Source organism: Garra rufa, chromosome 12 (genome assembly GCF_049309525.1).
Source record: "Garra rufa chromosome 12, GarRuf1.0, whole genome shotgun sequence".
Taxonomy (NCBI): domain Eukaryota; kingdom Metazoa; phylum Chordata; class Actinopteri; order Cypriniformes; family Cyprinidae; genus Garra; species Garra rufa.
This window is the reverse complement of record NC_133372.1, coordinates 31,913,198-31,934,828: the sequence shown is the minus strand read 5'-3', so window position 1 is coordinate 31,934,828 and position 21,631 is coordinate 31,913,198. Positions and strand designations below refer to the sequence as shown.

Genomic DNA, 21,631 nt, shown 5'->3' with positions numbered 1-21,631 from the left:
AGGGACAGAATGAAATGTAACCATTTTTGTGGCTGATCGAGCTTCCCATTTCTGGGTCACTCCTACATGGAGACATGCAGCCTTGGTACCTTAACAATTAGACATCAGTCTACTGTGACAGATAAAACATGAGACAGATTGAACAGTTCATAGCTGGATTTTATAGCTTCAGGTTCAGGGGGTTTCATTTTAATAATGACTATACCACTTCTCAAGTCTCATGTCTCAAAACCTAAATGCATTGCAGGTTTTTTTTTGCCATTTATCACAAGAACGATTTCAAAAAGATGATCATTACAGGAAAAAAATTTATCGATGAGCCAGTATCTGCTGCCCAGTGCTGATCTATGTTATTTTTTGATAAAGATAAAATGATATGCCTTAAAGATCCTGTTTGTATCCCCATTAGTTAGGTGGCAGGGGAAAGATCAGATTAAAAATCTATTAGGGAACCAACTCATGGGATTCATTAGAGGAGAACTTGTTCTGCTTACAAGTGCATTTTCTACTTTAATTAGTAATACCTGCTAAAATGAAGTTATCATCCCTTTTCAAATTAGATGATGGTAATAAATCACGTGCATACATGTCAATGTGCCCTTTCATGTCCACACAATGTCATTATGGTCTCTGTATGTGTGTTGTGCATGTGCATTTGTGTGTTCAGTGTAGCTAGTGATTTTTTTTGTTTACGTTGGTTCATGTAATCTGCAAAATTACAAATTTGCTATAATTTGAGAAATGAATAATGGAGACTGACCTGTTATGCAGTGAGTATTTCATCCAAATGTGTCTTCGCAGCATTTCACAGCTGAAGCTGGGGGGCTTGATATTTATTGCAATGATGAATGTTCACACTAAAAACAAGCAAATGAAAATGGACAAAGCCACAACATTATAGAAATGAGCAACAAAACATGACAGTTTAACCTTAAGTGATGTAACAAATAAAAGTGAAATAGAGGATTTTCACGACACGTCATCAATCGGCCATATTGGCGTACTGGATGTAAACACTGCCACTGAACCGAAGGAAACTCACATATTTTGCTGATTATTGCTGCTGGAAATGGTCAATTATTGTCATGTTTTGGGCTGTACTAATCGGTCAGATCGGGAAAAACATTTGGAATACTAAATAGACTGCCAAAAGATATAACAAATCAAGGAGAAGAGTGCATAAAACTGTCTGAGGAACAAAAGGCGTTTGTGGTTGGCCAAACTGAACCAGGATTTCAAGGGCAAGAATTTTCACAACATTTGTGTTTGTTCTTATCATTTCCGGTCAGGTAGGTGAAATATTGGGCTAATACAAAGACTATAGAATGCCCAAGACATGTCACTCGTATAGTTTTGAATGGGGAAAAATGCAACGTTCATTATGGTAGCAAAGCCCCGCCTTCTTAGTGAAAGAGCCAGTCGTTGATTAGTAAAGTCAGCGTATCACTGCAGCTGCCGTTAGAAGTCCCGGTTGCTATTGAAACAATCGGCGCTCTAAGACGTGCGCTCAGTACTGCGCATGCGCACTGGCTCATTTAGCCGGAAAGATGGCCGCCGAGTGACATGACTTGCCTTAAAGGGACTTTGGCTAATATCTTGATTAATACTGCTCGTTTGTATCTTTACCACACATTAACTTTAGTTTGTATGTATAGCGTCTTGCGAAAAAGTTCTTACAGGTACTTCATCAAGTTATATATACAGTAAAGCCAGAAATTATTCATACCCCTGGCAAATTTTGACTTAAAGTTACTTTTATTCAACCATCAAGTTTTTTTTTTGACCGGAAATGACACAGGCTTCTCCCTACAGATAATAAGACAATGTACAAGAGGCATCATTGTGGAAAAAAAAAAATCCTCAGCTTTTATTTACATTTGAACAAAAAGTGGCATGTCCAAAATTATTCATACCCTTTGCAAACTGTCACAGTCTATGGGAAAATCCAAAGTTCTATACCATTCCAAATAGTCCAAACTGTTCTAAAGCATCCTAATTATCCTGATTCATTGGGAACAGCTGTTTTAATCAACTCAACAGGTGAAAAACAGAAGCTCTCTGCTGTTGGTTTGTGGACAGTCATGGCTAAGACAAAGGAGCTCACTAAAGACCTGCGGCTGCGCACTGTGGCTGCTCACAAGTCAGGAAAGAGCTATAAGACCATTTCTAAATGTTTTGAAGTTCCAGTGGCTAAAGTGCAAAGTATTATTAAAAATACAAGAAGTTCCGCACTTTGAAAAATCTCAGAGGACGTGGTCAGAAACCAAAAGTGACACCTGTGCTGGCCAGGAAAATAGTGAGAGAGGTAAAAAAAGAATACAAGGATCACCACCAAGGCCATCCTGATGAATCTGGGCTCTGCTGGTGGCAACATCTCAAGGCAGACAGTCCAACGGACACTGCACACCGCTGGGATCTACGGACACATAAGGCACACAAAAGCCCGCTTGGCCTTTGCAAATGCTCATCTAGACAAAGAATAAGACTTCTGGTCTTCTGTCTGATGGTCAGTTGAAACAAAAATTTAATTGTTTCACCACAATGATGTAGCTTTGATTTGCCGTAAAAAAGGAGAAGCCTTCAACCCTAAGAACACCATCCCCACTGTCAAACATGGTGGTGGGAACCTTATGTTTTGGGGGTGTTTTCAGCCGTTGGACCAGGGAACCTAACCACAGTAACGGCACCATGAAAAAGGAGCAATACATCAAAATTCTCAACAACAACATCAGGCAGTCTGCAGAGAAACCTGGCCTTGGGCACCAGTGGACATTTCAGCACGACAACGGCCCAAAACATACAGCAAAAGTAGCAGACAAAACATTAACGTTTGCAGTGGCCCAGCAAGAGTCCTGACTTAAATCCAATTAAGAATCTGTGGAGGAAGCTAAAGATCAGGGTGATGGCAAAGAGACCCTCCAATCTGAAAGAGTTTACATGCAAAAAGCTGGTCAGCAATTCTAGGAAGCGTTTGATTGCTGTAATAGCCAAAAAATGCTTTTCTATTGATTATTGAAAAGGGTATGAATAATTTAGGACATGCCACTTTTTGTTGAAATGTAAATAAAAAATGAGTAATACTTTTTTCACAATGATGCCTCTTGTACATCATTTTATTATCTTTAGGGAGAAGCCTGTGTCATTTCCAGTAAAAAAAACTTGCTGTAACTTTAAGTCAGAATTTGCCAGGGGTATGAATAATTTCGGGCTTGACTGTATATAAGAAAACTTTGAACTCACTTTTGAGGCTTCTGCACACAGATGAGTCATATTATGTTGATTGCCAATTAGCAGAGTGTGTGTTATATAATATGGCTGACAATTAGCACTTTGCTATGTGATGTGAGATTTTATGGCTACGTTTGGCGACTAAAAGACCTCTATAGAGGTCAGATAGGTGTTTCCCTAGTAGCGTCAGCAAAATTATAAAAATAAAACAATCATGACTGATGGTGAACTGATGAATCACTCTTGTTAAGAACTTGTTTAACTACATTGGCAAGATATGATCTGAGCAGCACTGCTGTTTCAACATGGCCACTGATTAATACATCTATTAAATGATAGCAGTCACATGTGCCAGTAACATTAGTCATGTTTATGATGCCTAACCCTTTATGTTTAACTCAGCCTGCTTTAGACAGAAACGTTGCAGATGGGGGAGGGCTCGTCTGTTCTCTCTAGAAATGCATGTTGGGAGTTTGATGGTTTATTGGCATTGTCCCCTGCAATGTCCTCCTGCAGATTTTCATGTCCTTTTTATATTATTATTATTTTTTTTTTTTACTATAACAGCTTCAAATATTGTATTTATTCCCAAAACTTCTCAAACCCAATAAACTGGAGTTATTATTCCTCTCATACTGCCTTTGATTACTATTAAATTGGATGCATGATGTATTGTTGTGCTCAGGATTTGCAAACCTGATGCAAGCTTGTCCAATCTGCCCTCTCTAAACACTTGATAAAGCTGTTAAAAAAATAAATAAACGTAAACAAATTACCTTTTCACAGGCTTGACTCATCAGGGGGGTGTTCCATAAAACAAGTTTACCAAATAAGCCAGGCTTATTTCAGTTAGTCTGACTTATTGTCACTTGATTTGGCACAAAATAAGTCAGACTAACTGAAATAAGCCTGACTTATTTGGTAAACTTGTTTTATGGAACACCCCCCAGGATGACAAAAAATGTATGATGAAACGAAACAATGAACAGAAAATGAACAATACTTGTATGTCATTGGTCATCGCACAGATAGCACCGCCCCCAAACTCACGCCATTGGTTGAGAAATGATGTACGTTGGGTGGTCTGGCTGCTCAAACAACAGAAATATTTTGATAATGCAGCGATATTTATTCATGTGATGCGAGAGAAATCAAAGTACAATTGGTTTACATGTAAGTTAGTTGTTTCTGCATATTAAATTTAATAAGAGAAAGTATTTTAACAAGATACAACCAAGTAACAAGTAACGTAACTGTCATTTGAAATCGCGGGCGATTAAGCAAAATAAACAAAAATAATAATTTGATTATTATTGAAACAAACAATAAATGTCATTTTGACGCTTTTAACGTGGAGTGGCTTTGCCCAACCCCGAAAAACGTCAATAAACCGCTATTAATAAAACCAACAAAAACAACATTTCAGAAGACGTTTACCTCAGGAAAGTCATTCAAATGTCAGTAGCTCCTCGGTTATAGCTTGTTATTTTTTATGACAATAGGAGGTATGCATAATTGTATGCATAATGATGTTGATAATGACAATAATTAAAATATATTAAAAACACCTCATCTTCATTTGAAATAAGGCAAAATGAAGTACTTGAAAGAGTAAAGTTTATTCCATTTCTTCAAATTGTCCTCAGGACATTCAACCCTCATGTATCTAATCATTTAAACACATTTCATAAATAGAGATCTGGTCATTTGTGCGGTTGACTGTACAGAATAAAACCTCAGATTTGAATATTAGAAAAAAAGAAAGAAAGAAATGGGTCACATGTGTGGATTGTGGGTTATATATTTACAACATACAATAGTAGTGGGAAGAAAAGTAATTAAAGAATCAATGAGCATCTACTGACACAATGCAACTGCAAAGCAACCTGTTAAAATGACATGTTAACAGCACACACCGGATATTTTAAAAAGATTTATAAATATATTTAGATGATTTGCAAGCATGAGTATACATTACTCTCAACCAGACAGCAGTTTTCAGCTCCTGAAACAGAGTAAGTGCATATGACCGGTGGAAAAGAAATCTCCAGAAACAAAATCATATACAAACAGTGTAGAATCTCTAAATGCAAACAATATCATGCTGTCTAAATCTATGTAATCATTGTTGCTGTACACAAGGATATAATACAAATTAATCACAACAAATATGATGTGAATACTGACAATCAGAAAAATTCGGGTCATTTTCCTGTATGACGAGAACCTGAGACAAGTTGTGTATTGATGCCAACGTATAACTCCCTCAAATGCATTACGAGCTTTTCCATTTGCCTTCAACGAAAATAACCCTCACCGGAAGGGAAGGAAATGAAGTGATGTGTTGTAAATGGGCCATACGATGTTTACATAAGGCCCACAATGATATCTGAAATGACTCAGGCATTCTTTATAAAATGGAGGGGAATAAAACACCCAAACCTCTCACTTGAAAATCATACAGTAATGCTACACGTCTACTAACAAAAAGCAAAACACAATGTCAGGATTGTTCGTCTGCGTATGCTTGATGTTTTTTAATGGTGGCTTTGTGGAAATCCTTTGCAGGCCCTGATTGAAATACTCCACATTTGCAGTATTTGTTCATTTTGATATCCTTGGAATCAGATAAGTGTACAATACAATTGTTATCTTATCTTACATGTACTGAAGCACTTTACATGATGATTGCAAAAAGTGGCATATAATCATATCAACCCAAGGCGGATGGAAATCATGTTCCAAAAGCATATCATAACATGATTATATACAAACTTTGTCTAAATAAGATCAGAACAGCAACGTTTAGTGCAGCTGATGTTTACGTAGCAGGCTTCGAAACTGAAGACATGATTTGACCTACAACCCTTGTTATATTGCATTTCCACAACTATATAATCTTCTTTCGATATTAATCTCCGGCGCTCCAACAATAAAGATTTATTGGCATGAAACATTAGCAATAACCATCTTTCAATCAGAATAACATAGCAACATGTACAAATTAAAAACAGTTTGGAGTGCATCATGCGGAAGTCCTGCGGCTTCAAAAATTGCAACATGTATGTACACAGATAGTCTTTAGAAAACTGATTTTGTGTATGTGTGAATGGGAATGTTTGAGTACACATGTGCTCTATGTCAGAATGGGTTTTAGTGCAGGTAGCATTCCTTCGGAACCCTTCACAACATCGCAAAGGTTCAATTGTAGAAAAACCTCGATATATATGGCGCGTAAGTACGTCCCTTGAGCAAAAAAAAAAGTCTCTATTTTCCACTTGGCAACAAGAAAAATTGTGAAAAAACCCCATTGACGTCTCAGGCCTAATTCACGTAATACAGCCAGTAGATCAAGTTGAAAAGAGAGAAAGCTGAGGGAAATATTATCCGTGACCATCGATCGATGGCGTTCACGTCTGTGAGGTCAGGGATTTTGATTTTGAGCTGGGAAGAGCGTCTGCGTAGCCGCGGTTTCTTGGGCTGCGTGTTCCTTTCCATGCTGTGGCGGCCCTCAGGCCGCGCTGCGCTCTGTTTACGATACTGGATTCCTGAGTTATCGAACACCATTGAAGTGGAGTTTCGGGCCTCGCTGACGCTGGTGGTGATCTCATTCCCTGCCACCTCGTTGTGGATTTCCAGGGTGGTCAGAAGTATATTTCCCTGGGAGTCCACCTGCAAGCAGAGACAATACTGGTTACCGCATTTTTCTTGAACTCTATAAAGCCTACTTAAGGCCATGATCCAACCTTGTCAGGCTTTAAAGGGTTAAAACATTCTACAAACAGTGATATTAAAAGAGTTATTCTAAATAGCCCCAAAAAGAATTTGAAGAATGAAGAGTGGTTAGTAATAGTTAGTTGCAATGGATCCGCTCACATGGCATAAAGTTGAAGTCAAAAGTTTACATTCACCTTGCATTATTTTTTATACTATTATTTGAAAATAATAGTTGAATTCATAAAAATGACCCTGTTCAAAAGTTTACATACACTTGATTCTTAATACTGTGTTGTTACCTGAATGATCCACAGCTGTTTTATTTTTAGTGATATTTGTTCATGAGTCCCTTGTTTGTGCCACTGTTCTTCAGAAAAATCCTTCAGGTTCCACAAAACTTTTTGAACCCTTTCCAACAATGACTGTATGATTTTGAGATCCATCTTTTTACACTGAGGACAACTGAGGGACTCATATGCAACTAAGGTTCAAACGCTCACTGATGCTCCAGAAGGAAAAACCATGCATTAAGAGCTGGGGGGTGAAAACTTCTGAAAACTGCAGGAAAAATCCTAAAAACATAAGAATTTGTGGGACCTGAGGGGTTTTTATATAGCAAAAGTGGGCTGTTTAACTGTTCAGGACAAACAAGGGACAACTATCACTAAACAGACAAACAAAAAAACAGCTGTGGATCATTCAAGTTGTTGGTAACAACATAGTATTAAAAAACAACTTTTGAAATGGGGCATTTTTATAAATTCAACTATTATTTTCTCTTGTGGACTATATGTAAACGTCTTGTATGTGATATATCTTATTCAGGTTAGTACTAAATAAAAAATAACATATATTTTGCAGGATCCCTCTTATTTCAACTGTACATAAAGAACAAAAGAGCTGTCAGTGTGCTCAGAACAAAAATGAAAGACAACCAGATTTATGTGACCATGTCTTGTCATTTAAATAAGATTCTTCAGTTAGCCTAACATTATGTAACCACTACACTGAAATGCTCACAAGAAAAAATAATAATGGTATATACACGTAAAGCACTGCCATAGACACATGCCACAGACATTAATTACTGCTGAAGTGCTGGGCTCTTCAGTACAGCATATAGAATTGAACAGCACTCATTTTATAATCACTAGTACTACAAAAACATCAACATGCTAATGCATCGACGTACTAACAGTATGATAATAAGCGCTCGAAACAAGCCACAATTTCAAAAAGAAATATTCAGTATAATTACGTTGTACAACTGTATTCTCAAATCATATTTAGGTTATAAATGGCAGTTTTGTTAATGAGCTGTATTGAGACTACTATATGACAAAAAAGAAAAGAACTTGTTGTCCAAGTTGGTAACCTCACAAGGGTCATATTAGAGAGCAGAAGTTTTGAAAGTGTAATGTAACCCTGTAATGTAACTCAGAAGCCCTAAAAAAGCAATTTATTTGTTATATTCTTTTTTAATCAATAAAATTTAGTTTATTACATGGTGCATGAATTAAAAAAGCAGTATGAAACAAGGAAAAAAATGCTAAATGACATAAATAATTGCTGTTTTACTGAAAAACAAGTTCAGGTTATTTCACAAGAGGAGCTCCCTCTATGAGATTAATTGTTTATTTACTGTTACCTGAGAATCTCTGCAGTAATAAATAATTCAGAAATACATTCTTGCAAAAATATTATTACAGCTCAAGCCTGCTTCGTAATCTTGATCGGTGTTTGCGATGGAGTGAATGAAAGAACACCAATAGAACATGAGTATTGTATATTGCTGTGCACTGAACCAGAATGTTCAACTGAATGAAGAACATCACAAGTGGATTTCTGATAATCTTGCTGAACTTTCAGCCGGTCCAGAAATCACACCATTACAAATAGAGAAAGACAAAACCAAGACACAACAGCAAGATGGCACAAGATAACTTTTCAGTGGTTCTCAACTGGTTTTGAATCAGGACCCAGATTTTACATTTGATATTAAGCACCCTCATGTTTATCCAAATCTGTAAGAGCTTCGTTCATCACAAATTAAGGCAATTTTTTTATTAAATCCGAGAGCTTTCTGACCCTGCATAGACAGCAATGCAACTGACACATTCATGGCCCAGAAAGGTAGTAAGGACATTGTTACAATACTCCATGTGACATCAGTGATTAATTTTGTTATCTTTGCACACAAAAAGTATTTTTGTGTCAGTCGTGTCAGTTGCTTCGCTGTCTATGCAGGGTCAGAAAGCTTTCGGATTTCATCAAAAATATCTTAATTTGTGTTCTCAAGATGAACGAAGATCTTACGGGTTTAGAAACGACATGAGGGTGAGCAATTAATGACAGAATTTTCATTTTTGTGTGAACTAACCCTTTAATAAACCTATTTGTCCTTGCTGTGAGAACATACATACAACCCATCAGTTGAGAAACACTGTTTTGCAGTAAATGAGAGGGAAACTGTTGCTAGGAGGATTTCAGGAGGAAGCTTACAAATGTTGACAAAACAGACAGCAATACACACACTCACCCCTCGTGAGTGACGGTGGCCTTGTACCTGATTGGATTGTTTAACGGATGATGGCTTGCAGTTGCCTCCCTCCTGAACAGGCTGGTCAGAAAAACACAAACAAGAGTATGTTGTTTATCTGGATTAACCTCAAAAATCTCACCTCGATTCTGGAATTTGTTTTTGTTTAAAAGGAAAAATTACATGTTTCATTTCATGTATGTTGTTGTTGCATAACTATTCACATGCCATGTCAGTGGGCATATTTCTGAAACAATAATCCAGGGTTAAACATGCAGGAAGAACTTTCAACAGTACTGGAAGATCATCTTAAATAAACAAAACAAAAAACTGCATGGTTTCCAGGATTCAAAGCAGGAAAGTATACTGTACCACTTGACGAAGTAGTAGAGCATGGAAACAGCTTAGTAAAAATTGCTTAGACAGCAATGCAACTGACACATTCAAGGCCCAGAATGGTAGTAAGGACATCATTAAAACAGTCCATGTAACATCAGTGGCGGAATGGCGGTGAAGACACGGAAAAGAAGAAATTGCTGAATAAAGTTGTTATTTTTTCTTTGCACACAAAAAGTATTCTCGTAGCTTCATAAAATTACGGTTGAACCACTGATGTCACATGGACTATTTTAACGATGTCTTTACTATCCTTCTGGGCCTTGAATGCGTCAGTTGCGTTGCCTATGCAGGGTCAGAAATCTCTTGGATTTCATCAAAAATATGAAGGTCTTACAATTTTGAAAGGACCTGAGGGTGAGTATTTAATAACAGAAGTTTCATTTTTGATTGAACTATTCCTTTAATTTGATCACCTAACCAGATGTAATATGATAATTTCAGCAACAAGCAATTTGTCAAATCACAAATCAATAATCAATCGCAAATCACAGTAAATAGAAAGAGCGTCTGGACGGGCTCTGCAAAATGGATGAGTACATAATCTAATGAATAAATATTAAAACATTTGAACACATGGCGGATACAATCTTTTGTATGGTATACAGTTGTCTGTTAACTGCGTTCACAATTTTACTGTTCATATTTCCTTTATTTTCAAGATCTGAGGTAAATTATTTAGTGTCACTTTCAGCATGTCTACAAAGGTCACACAAAATGATATTCAGACTTGTTTTACACACTTTTAACAATAAATGAAGCACATAATCAGAACTTGAGATTATCATTGTCACTGTTTGTATGTTGTTGTTCCAGCCTAGACATATCAGAAATAGAAACTGTTTCCAAAATCCTGTCGTGCATCGCAACTGGTTATGCGAAATCTTTTAATAGCATGGAAGATACCTTTTATTGCATGTTGTGGCATTGCATCATGTCTGGTTTGGTTTGTGAGAATAATTTGCACACAGCAAGTTTTTGGTTAATGGTTTATATTTAATTTTATCCATTGTACAATACTACCCTTTTGGTCTTTTAGATTGCAGTGTTGTCATCTAATGATGTTGCATTGTTACTTAATTCTGCAGTACAATAAGAATTTTAGTTGTTTTTTAATTGCAACATTTTCATAAACATCTCTACTGTTACTTAAAAACTTCACATTTGTGTTTGTCCTCTTCTTCGCTTATGCTATTGTATCGCATCTCCCAGAGCTACCATATCACAACCTTTTATTTAAAAAAAAAAGAAGCTCACACTCAATTCTTCAGCACACAATACAGCCATTCTCCAAACTGGCATTGCAATAGATAAAAATGACTTTTACCTTGTTGCCGTCGTACTTGTTGCGGTCGTTATTAGCTTTCTCAGCTTTCTCAGCCAACTTTTTCTGCATCTGAGGCCCTCGTCCAAAGAAAATGTAGTTGACAAAAGCATATTCCAGCAGAGCCAAGAAGACAAAGACGAAGCAGCCCATCAAATACATGTCTATGGCTTTGACATAGGGGATCTTCGGAAGTGTTTCTCTCAGGTGGGTGTTGATGGTGGTCATGGTCAGCACAGTGGTAATACCTGTATGGGAAAATTGTGTTTATTATTCATATTAATACTTAAGTAATTAAATAAAAATAACTTAATAGTTCAGCAATAGTTCAAACAATAATTTTTGATAATGTTGCAGAAAAAAATTACAGCATATAAGCTAGAAATGCCAAGAGGGTTAGTACATAAAGACTTTTTATTTTCGGAAGAACCATATGGGCTCTGAAGTATAAGCAAACTTTAAGGTTTACACAGTCAGTCTTAGTACAACCAAGTGTAACTAATTTGAAAGTACAAGCTTATGGAAGGCAGAACACATTGACACTGAAATTTGAGGGAAGGACTCAGCCAGGGATGAAAGCGCTCTCATTTGACACCTCTGTTCCAACGCCCACCATGAATCTGGACTCTGAGAATGGTTGCTACAGATTGAGTGCTGTCACAATGTTTAAAATGCCAGATCCGAGCCCTGCTTAGTAAACGGAATTACACAACCACAACACTGTCAAATCTAGCTATGAATAATCCACGAATGATGGCAGAAGCCTTCTTAACTTCATAATTGATTGCAATACCAAATAAAATGCTGTTTTATCCTTTAACTGACAGTTTTCGAACCTCTAATTGCCACTACACTGGACCCTTTTGAATATTATGCATTATGTGAGTACTGACCTAATTAGCTGATTATATTGGATTCATTTGTACCGAGGCCAGATCTGAGAAACTGAGAATAACATACAGAGTATAAAACAGCATGACTGATCAACTTGGCCGCAGCTGAAGAGAACAGCCCAGCACTCTTGTTTTTTTTCCTTGAGTTTTCCTTCCTTTCCCCAAACTTTCCCAAATGCTATTCATGTTTAATAGAATGTCTTATATTATAGATTATATTATATAAATAGAAAAGTCAATAGCATTTTTTCTATTTTCTATGCATTTTATTGATTTAATGCTGTGATACTCTATTCTGTTTATTGTGTGAGTCAATCCTGAGTCAGTATCACTGTGAGTTCAAAGAGGAGCAATACTCCAACTGCTCAAACACCCACTCAGATATGTACAAAAACACACACACACACACACACACACACACACACACACACACACACACACACACACACACACACACACACACACACACACACACACACACACAAACACACACACACTTGTGGGGACATTTGGTCCCCACAACGTGATGAATACCAGGTACACACACACACACACGCACACGCACACGCACGCACACACACACACACACACACACACACACACACACACACACACACACACACACACACACACACACACACACACACACACACACACACACACACACACACAGAAGAGAACACAAATATACTGTTCAAACTCCCACTCTGTAAAATATATCCATTATTTACCCAAACTTTTTCCAAACACCAGCAATCGGACATTATTCAGAGTACTCTCAAGTGATGGTATCCTCACATGTGTGGTGACTTCTGGAAAATTATGATTGTAGATAAGGTAAGAAGAATAGACCCTCTGACCAACATGGAAAGCAACCAGCTGCAGTTCATACAGTTTTCACGCATTTTTTTTTTTTTTCTAATGAGACTATACTACAATAACAGACTGGCATGAAAAAGGATGTTTTTACATAATGTTTGCAGAGAAACACTGGAAATATAGCAGAAAATTGTGTGTTTACATACTACTGAGTGCCACAATGCATTTCAGTATCAGAAGCATTTCCACTGAGGAGGCAAGGGAGACAGTGTCTTCTCAAAATATTGGATGAGAAAATATTTGTAGTAAAAAAATAAAATGATGCCAATATTACAAAATATAAAATGTAAAATTTTATAAATCACTTGTTTTTTTTTAAATCACTGTCCAACAGCGGCACTAGCAGGTAAAGTTACAGTGGAAGTCTGTCTCTCTCGCATCCCCTTAGTCCATTGAGTTTTAACAGAATAAATGAGGGAAAGTCACCTGAGAGGAATATAACTGGATATGACTGGTTTTGATCTGCTGTGATTAGTTAATGTGATAAATCCCACCTCTTGTGTTCGTGTGCGTTCGCCAATTAGTCTGAATGAACAATAGAAAAGTAAGTAAATAACTCACACATTTATAATATTTAACCAGTGGTTTAATTGTCCAATTTTTTTTTGTTTATATAGATAATTAAACTATATTTTGCTGATTGTGTTTTTGTGCTGGCACCTTGGCTGGTTTAGGCCTGTCATAGCTAAATAAATATGACAATAAAACCAGTAGGTGGCAGCAATTTTAACATGCCATTTGCATGATAAGTTTTACATAACGCACAAAATTAAAAATTAAAAATGGTGGGAATGGTGGTTTTACAGAGGGGATGTTTTTTGTCATTTTTTTTTAAACAGCATCCCCTGCATCCCCCCTCAATTTGAGTCACTTTGTTACATCAAAAGAAGACTTAAAACAGCATGAAAACATGATCTGTGGGAGTTTTTAGTGAGTAATTGGCTTGGTGAAATTTAAATTTTATAAAAACTTAAATAACGCCTTTGACCAATATTTACCAAGCTTTGATGACAGATGACCTGAAAAATTCACAAATAGTTAAAAGTTTGGCAAATCTAGTGATCATGTTATTGTCAACACATTAACTTGTAAATACCCCTTTAATCAGGGACAATGATTTAAATATATATATGATTTAAATATATATATATATATTGCATGCTTTCACTCCCACGGCTTGTGTGAAGTCAGCCAATCGGAATGGAGCTTGCCAGATTGAGAAAGTGCTTTCCAGTTTTGTGAGCAATATGCATCAGTCAGATGGTCAGCGAACAGACTGTGGGCGGTCTGAGGACATGTCATCTGAGAGTGGAATTAGTTGTGACATATCTTGATGTAACTTATCGCTGCCTTCAAGTAGATTTTCTCATGACTAGCCAAAACAAAAAAATCCAACAATATCAAGGTTAAAAACAGTTTATTTTTTTATCTGAAAAGGTATTTTGAAAATATTTTAGTCCAAAAGAAGACTAATTAGATTACACTCTTAAAAAAAGTCATTCTTTATTGGCATTGATGGTTCCATGAAGAACCTTATAAATGCATAAAAGATTCTTTATAGTCGAAAAAGGTTCTTCATTTTAAATATTCTTCAAAATGGTTCTTTTAGAAACTGTTCATTGAAAGGTTCTTTGGGGAAACCAAAAATGGCTCTTCTATAGAAATCACTACAAAAACACCCTTTTGGAATCTTAATTAGATGTTTTTGTACCCCAACATTCATAAAAATCTTCTTAAGTGTTCTTTGAAAAAAAGTAACTCTGAGGGTTACAGAACTTTGATTTTTAGCCGAACTCTCCATTTAACATGACCCTATGTGCCATGCTCTGCATATTTAGTAGTTCTACCTTTCTGCAAATCTCATTTTCAGATTAGACATAAATCTGCTTTACGAATGCCGGCTCCCGGTTAACGCCGCCACTCAAATCACTGTGTTTGTTGCTGACTCTGCTGTAGCTGTGGTGGGACATAAGTGTGAATATGCCTGACTGGAGCAAGAAATGAAACTGTCAATATTTCTGTTGCCCTGCGAAGGACCGACCTCTTTTGCAACAAACACAGCAAGACTCCATCATAGCTGAGCTAATATCTCAAAGAAACTGCCAACTTCCTCTCCAAATCAAATCGCAAAACTACTTGAGGATTTCAAGGAAGCGATATGCATACATCCTGCCTATGACAAGCCTGATCTTAGCTTAGATCTCGAGCGCTAAAGTTACAGACTTTTACTTTGGGTTTTTCCTCTAATTAAAGTGTAATTAGTGCTGGGCAGTCTGCTTTACAGGGGACCTTGTCTCCGTCACATTCACACTCCCTAAGGAATGCCGTTACCTCGTTAACGAGAAAAGGGTCTCGTCGACTGACTGCAAAGCAGCCATGACCTAATTTCTACCCTGAGCAGCATCACATTAACATTTAAAGTTACATTAAGCACAATTCCTGAAATTACAATCCAGGCGCTTTTCGACCGGGACTCTGGGTGCCCAGAACATCTCAAACGGTGGATTTTAAAAGAATGTACATGCTTTTCTTATTTTCTCTTGTCTCCTGACTATTTAAATGGCTTTAATAATTTAGTGTTAACCCTAATGCCGCTTTCCCACTGAATAAAGTGATTTTTGTACAGAATTTGGAGGTGAACATCCTTTACATTATGCATGTTCTTTAACAGTGTTTTCAATTTAAATTTTTAATTGCACTGGATATAAATTAGCACTATTAATCAAGTAAAGAGATTCAATAACTTTTGTCTGCCGACTTAATTTAGGCTAAATTGCTATCATGCCTTATAAATTGGGTAAATGTTATAACTATACAAAGGACTGTACTTAGTAATACTGACATATTACAAACTAAAATAATTATTTTCTTTTTAAAAATATTTTAAAATGTCTTCAGTGTCACATTTTTTTTAATATATAAGGATTATTTGACAAATAGACAAAAAACTACTGACCCATAACTTTTGAATGTTGCATGAATAATGATTTATATTCATTGTTTTATATGTAATTTTCAAGTTGCTGCTGATTAGTTAGGAATTGCTGGTCTTTAGACTCAATGACCCCTCTGTCATAAATTTATGTAATCTCGCAGAAATGTATGTAATCTCACAGAATTCATTTTACATAGCATCATCCAGTGTTCTAGAAAAAGGTGAGCTGTCATAGAACTGCACAAAATAGCCAACTAAAATTAGCATGTCTGACCTCTTTGACCTTTTATTCACAAGCTTTATTACTGAAGTTGAATATTAGAAAACAGAATACAATTTAACAACCACAGAGACAAAAGAAAATAGTCGGCACTTCACTCCCACAGTGCGTTCACTGTAAAGGCCTGAGTCCCCAGAGTGAGAGAGGACATGTGTGGGCAGATGGATGTCTGTCCTAGCTTACATAAACTCAAAAGCAGCATTCTGGTGTGAAGAAGAGGGCTGTACATGGAGCACACTGCATTGATTTGTGCATGACCAGGTCACAGCAAGGGAGGATCAAACCCAGCTCAGCGCAGAGAGTTCAGCGCAGGGGAGTTACCTAACTAGAACTAACATCTACCTTCACACAGACCTGTCTGCAGTAAATAGTGTGGGATGTCGTTCTTTTGAGTTAGACTTTTGAAAGTAAAATGCACAACATTGGCAAGCACTCAAGATCTATTTCGGATTGCTTTCAGGCACTTTGACCAATGCATTTAGTCAAAAGTTCCTTTAAGGGAATAGTTCACCCAAAAATGAAAACTTTATATATTACTTATTGTACATTCATGTAATTCCAAACCTGTACCATATGGCTTTGACTGTACAAAATAAAAAGCGAATTTCTGAAGCCCACTCAAAAATCTTCTAAAGCCAAATTTTGTTGTAAATAAGAACTTGAGGGACAGTTCATCCAAAAATAAAAATTACCCCATGATTTACTTACCCTCAAGCCATCCTAGGTGTCTATGACTTTTTACTTTCAGACTCAACTTGAGACCACCCCACTCTCTCGTGAATGTGCGTACGACAGTTTGCGGAAGCTAGAGATTATGGTTTATAAAGTTTTAAATATGGATATTTTTCTTACACAAACCCATCGCTTCACTAGAGAAGGCCTTTATTAACCTTCTGGAGCCCTCTGGAGTTCTTTTTATGCACGATTAATCAAAGGCGATTGTCATATGCATTTTGTCAGTAAAGCCGGTTCTGTAATCAGTAGTAAAGCTCCAGCATGTGCTTTCAAATGGAGTGGCATTTACTGCAGAGCCATAGTTCACAGACAAGCTATGCAATATCATGTTTATAATTGCAGATGATTTATTCATGCGATAATGAAATCGAAGCTATCGTTCTGCGATAATGACAGGTGTTTGCGTAGCTTTTCGGTAATCCAATCCAAGCTTTTCAGAATCCATTCCAAAGAGAATCGCGATGCATTCGGAAAATCTCAGAATCGATCCACGAATCAATTTATCATCACATCCCTATTGGTTTCCTGGGTTTCTTCTTCGGCGTATTTGGATTTTCCACGCGAGATGGAGATTTACTACTAATCACAGAACCATGGGGTGGGCCCTAGGAATGTGCATGAAAAAAAAAAAATCTAATGCTTTTGATTTCATATCAACTTCCAGTATTTCATATGCAGTGCTGGACTACAAATATAACTCTCAATATGCTCTGCTTTAGTCATTAGCCAGTCTTGAGATCTTATAAAAAAGTTCCCTGAAAATCTACATGCCTGACCACGTCAGCAAAACAGTCGGAAGACATCAATGAAACATCATCTACATCATTTGATATGTTTGCTTCTTGCATCATTTGATAACTTCCTTTCTGAAATGAATCAAGTCCTTAAGTGTGCTGCAGTAATGCAGTGCGAGGTATAGGGCCGGGGCCGGGCCGGATGTGGCTGCAGAGAATAGATGGAGTCAGCGAGTAGTGGGAGGTGGCGAGACAGAGGCATTTAAGGCAGAGATTCATCTGTGCTGCAGCATGCCTTGGGATTGAAATGGAAGTTAAATGTAATTGTTTTCTAGCTGCATTGATCCCTTTGTTTTCATTTGGCTGCCTGGCTGTGGGAGGACAGGAGAAAAAGACAAAGAAAAAGAGGAATAGAAACAGAGAGAGAGTAACAAAATAGATAGACGGGGGTGGGGGCCCTGTAATGATGCGTAGAGGCAGGTGAGATGGGTGGTATATGTGTGGTGGACCCAGGAGACTCCTTCCTCCCAGTGTAAAGTGTTCTCATTTCTCCGATTAACATGGTTAATGAGGACAATTTCCCTAAAGAAGGCCCATATCCAACATATCACATCCATCTCAAAGAGCTGCACCTGGGTGCATGAACAAACACACTCTTGCACACATTAAACATGTGATTAAAATAATATTGTACTGCTCTCTGTGATCTATCTCTGTGATTTAAAAGTGCCCAGATGATAATATTGCGCATGCACAGAAGTCTCTTCAGCAGAAGCTTTTGTAAATCTGAGCTCATACGCTTTGAGTTTGGTGTCCACACGGGTAGTGAGTAGGCTGGAGGCAGTGAGACTGAAATTTAGTTCAAAAGCTGCTCACAGTAGCTCTGTTTCACAACCAAGAAAGCTGCCTTGCTGTCAACTGTCTAAATAGGCAGGTGCCTCCTAGGCAGCATCCTTACTGAAATGGAACAAGCTGCTCATAGTTTAAACTAGTTCAACTACACAGTAGTTTGCATATAACAGTAGCTAGCAATACTACATTTAAAGTTATTTCAATAGCGGAGCAAATTATAATTATATATGCTATTACTATATGATACCATATGAAGAATATTTAACATAATTTGTGGTGAGATTTGTTAATGTTTTTGAACGATCTCTCCTGCTGCATTTATTTGATAAATAAAAACAGTAATATTGTTAAAAACAGTCATAATTCCAGTCTTCAGAAATCACATTATTCTTCAGAAATCATTCTGATATGCTGATAAAATAATAAATAATAAATAAAAAAAGCAAATAGGTCAATAAAAGTTTTTTTTTCTTAAAAAAAAAAAAAACTTTACCAACCCCAAAGTTTTGAATGGTAGTTTATAGTAAAATATTTTTAACAAAGTCTTTTCTGCTCATCAAGGCTGCTTTATTTGATTAAAAATACTGTAAAAAAAATGTCTCAGGTTACGTATGTAACCCTAGTTCCCTGAGGGAACGAGACGCCGCGTCATGGAACGCTATGGGGAACGCCATTGGTGGGCAGCACTCTGAATCATGTCTACAACCAATCAAACGACGGGAGTGATGTCACAGGCGCGGTGACGTCAGCGATCAGGAAGTATAAAGCACGTGCGTTTGAAGCCGGCAGCAGCTCTTTTAGGAATGAAGCGAGCGCCGCAGGGTGCGGGAATTATGGTCCGAGACGCGCCGTCTCGTTCCCTCAGGGAACTAGGGTTACATACGTAACCTGAGACGTTCCCTTCCGGGAACTCGAGCCGCGTCATGGAACGCTATGGGGAACGAGACTACCAACGCCCCCATAATTTCCACGCCCTGCGCAGTGTCTGCTAAACCAGGGTGGAACAAGTTGTGTCTGGTGGTTCTTGCCAGAGCACAGGAAGAGCCATTGTCTAGTATTCCACGGACAAGAGGGCAATGTGATCCTCGGCCCTCGGGCACACGAGGAAGGTAGTAAGCCTCTGTCTGGTCGCCAGCCAGAGCGAGAGGTACTCCTCGGCCCTCAGGCACACGAGGAGTCTTAGTCCTTTGTCTGGGAAAGGCCAGAACAAGAGGGACCGCAATAACCATTGTCTAGTAATCCACGGACAAGATGGTGTAATGGTCCTCGGCCCCTGGGCACACGAGGACAGGGTACTCGACCTCAAGAGAGCTCCTCAGCCTTCAGGCCCATGAGGAGAAGAGATAGTCCTTTGTCTGGGGTATCGCCAGAACAAGAGGGACTGAAAGACTCGGCCTGGTTACCCTGCCAGGACGCGAGAAGTATGAGCCTTTGTCTAGTATTCCACGGACAAGAGGGCAGTATGAACCTCGGCCCTTGGGCACACGAGGGAGAATGATACACCTCCGCTTGGTAGCCAGCCAACGCAGGAGGTACTCCTCGGCCCTCAGGCACACGAGGAGTCTTAGTCCTTTGTCTGGGAGAAAGCCAGAACAAGAGGGACTGAAATGACTCGGCCTGGTGACCTTGCCAGGACGCGAGAGGTATGAGCCTTTGTCTAGTGTTCCACGGACAAGAGGGCACTGTGATCCTCGGCCCTCAGGCACACGAGGAAGACAGTAATAGGCCTCTGCCTTGGAGCCAGCCAGCGCAAGAGGTACTCCTTGGCCCTTGGGCACAGGAGGAGTCTTAGTCCTTTGTCTGCGAGAAAGCCAGAACAAGAGGGACTGAATACACTCGGTCTGGTAACCTTGCCAGAACGCGAGGGGAATAAGCCATTGTCTAGTAATCCACGGACAAGATGGCAATATAAACCTCGGCCCTTAGGCACACGAGGAAGATAGTCGGCCTCTGCTTGGTTGCCAGCCATTGCGAGAGGCACTCCTCGGCCCTCAGGCGCACGAGGAGTCTTAGTCCTTTGTCTGGGAAGGACCAGAACAAGAGGGACTAGAGAAGCTCGGCCTGGTATCCTGCCAGGTCGCGAGAGATATGAGCCTTTGTCTAGTATTCCACGGACAAAAGAGGCAGTATAGCTTTGAAGCATGGCGAAGTAGGACTTCTCTTCTTTAACTGAAAGAATGCGCCTTGAGAAGTCTCCTCCTGGCTAGGGAGGGGGCTGAATCTCTACGGGCTTAGCTATCTTGCTAAGGCGAGAGGACAAAGGAGCCAGGAGTGGCTCTGAGGTCGAGTTCATAAAATCTGACGAATGTCAGAGGCGAGGACCAACCTGCAGCATTGCAGATGTCCTGAATGGGGACACCTGCTGTCAGAGCTTTAGAGGCAGACAGGCCTCGTGTAGAATGAGCCTTGAGTCCCAACGGGGATGGGAGACCAGAGGACTCGTATGCTGTAGAAATGGCATCTATGATCCATCTACTGATTTTAGGCTTTGAAGCCGGGCACCCCCTTTTTGGAGGGCCGAAACAGACAAAAAGTTGCTCTGATCTACGCCACATGGCAGCTCTGTGGACGTACGCATCTAGTGCTCTAACTGGACACATGCAGTTATACTTCCTATGGTCAGACTCCAAGAATGGAGGAGGATAGAACGCCTGAAGCGTGATAGGCTGTAGTGCTAGAGACGGGACCTTGGGTACGTACCCGACTCTCGGGTAGAGAAAAGCTTTGGCCATCCCTGGGGCAAAGTCAATGTGAGAAGGGGCCACCGAAAGGGCCTGCAGGTCCCCAACTCTCTTCAGAGAGGTGAGAGCTAACAGAAGCGCTGTCTTTATAGTAAGCATGCGATCTGAGATCTCCTCTATGGGCTCAAATGGAGGCTTGCATAGAGCTTCTAGCACCACAGCCAGGTCCCAAGTAGGAACCCTCGGTTTCACTCGAGGCCTCAACCTGAGTGCACCGCGGAGGAAACGAATGACCAGGGGGTCTCTGCCCACTGAGAGGCCACCATGAGGGGCGTGGTAGGCAGATATAGCCGCCACGTACACCTTCAGGGTGGAGTGAGCTAGCCCCGCGGAAAGGCGAGTTTGTAGGAACTCCAGTACTGTACCTATCGGGCAGTT

General features: G+C 39.0%; 1 protein-coding gene across 4 annotated transcripts in view; it reads right to left on the bottom strand.

Moving 5' to 3' along the window:
* Positions 1–4,828: 4,828 nt before the first annotated feature.
* gabrb3 (gamma-aminobutyric acid type A receptor subunit beta3) overlaps positions 4,829–21,631 on the bottom strand; it is a 97,000-nt gene continuing 80,197 nt past the window's right edge. For 3 of the 4 annotated variants that reach the window (XM_073851305.1, XM_073851306.1, XM_073851303.1), the window contains 3 exons: positions 11,208–11,452; positions 9,485–9,565; positions 4,829–6,900 (listed from right to left, as the gene is read on the bottom strand). In XM_073851305.1, the coding sequence (XP_073707406.1) occupies positions 6,553–6,900; positions 9,485–9,565; positions 11,208–11,452 (674 nt within the window). In that variant the 3' untranslated portion in view covers positions 4,829–6,552. The remainder of the gene's footprint in view (positions 6,901–9,484; positions 9,566–11,207; positions 11,453–21,631) is intronic. The other variant, XM_073851304.1, reaches the window with a different exon arrangement.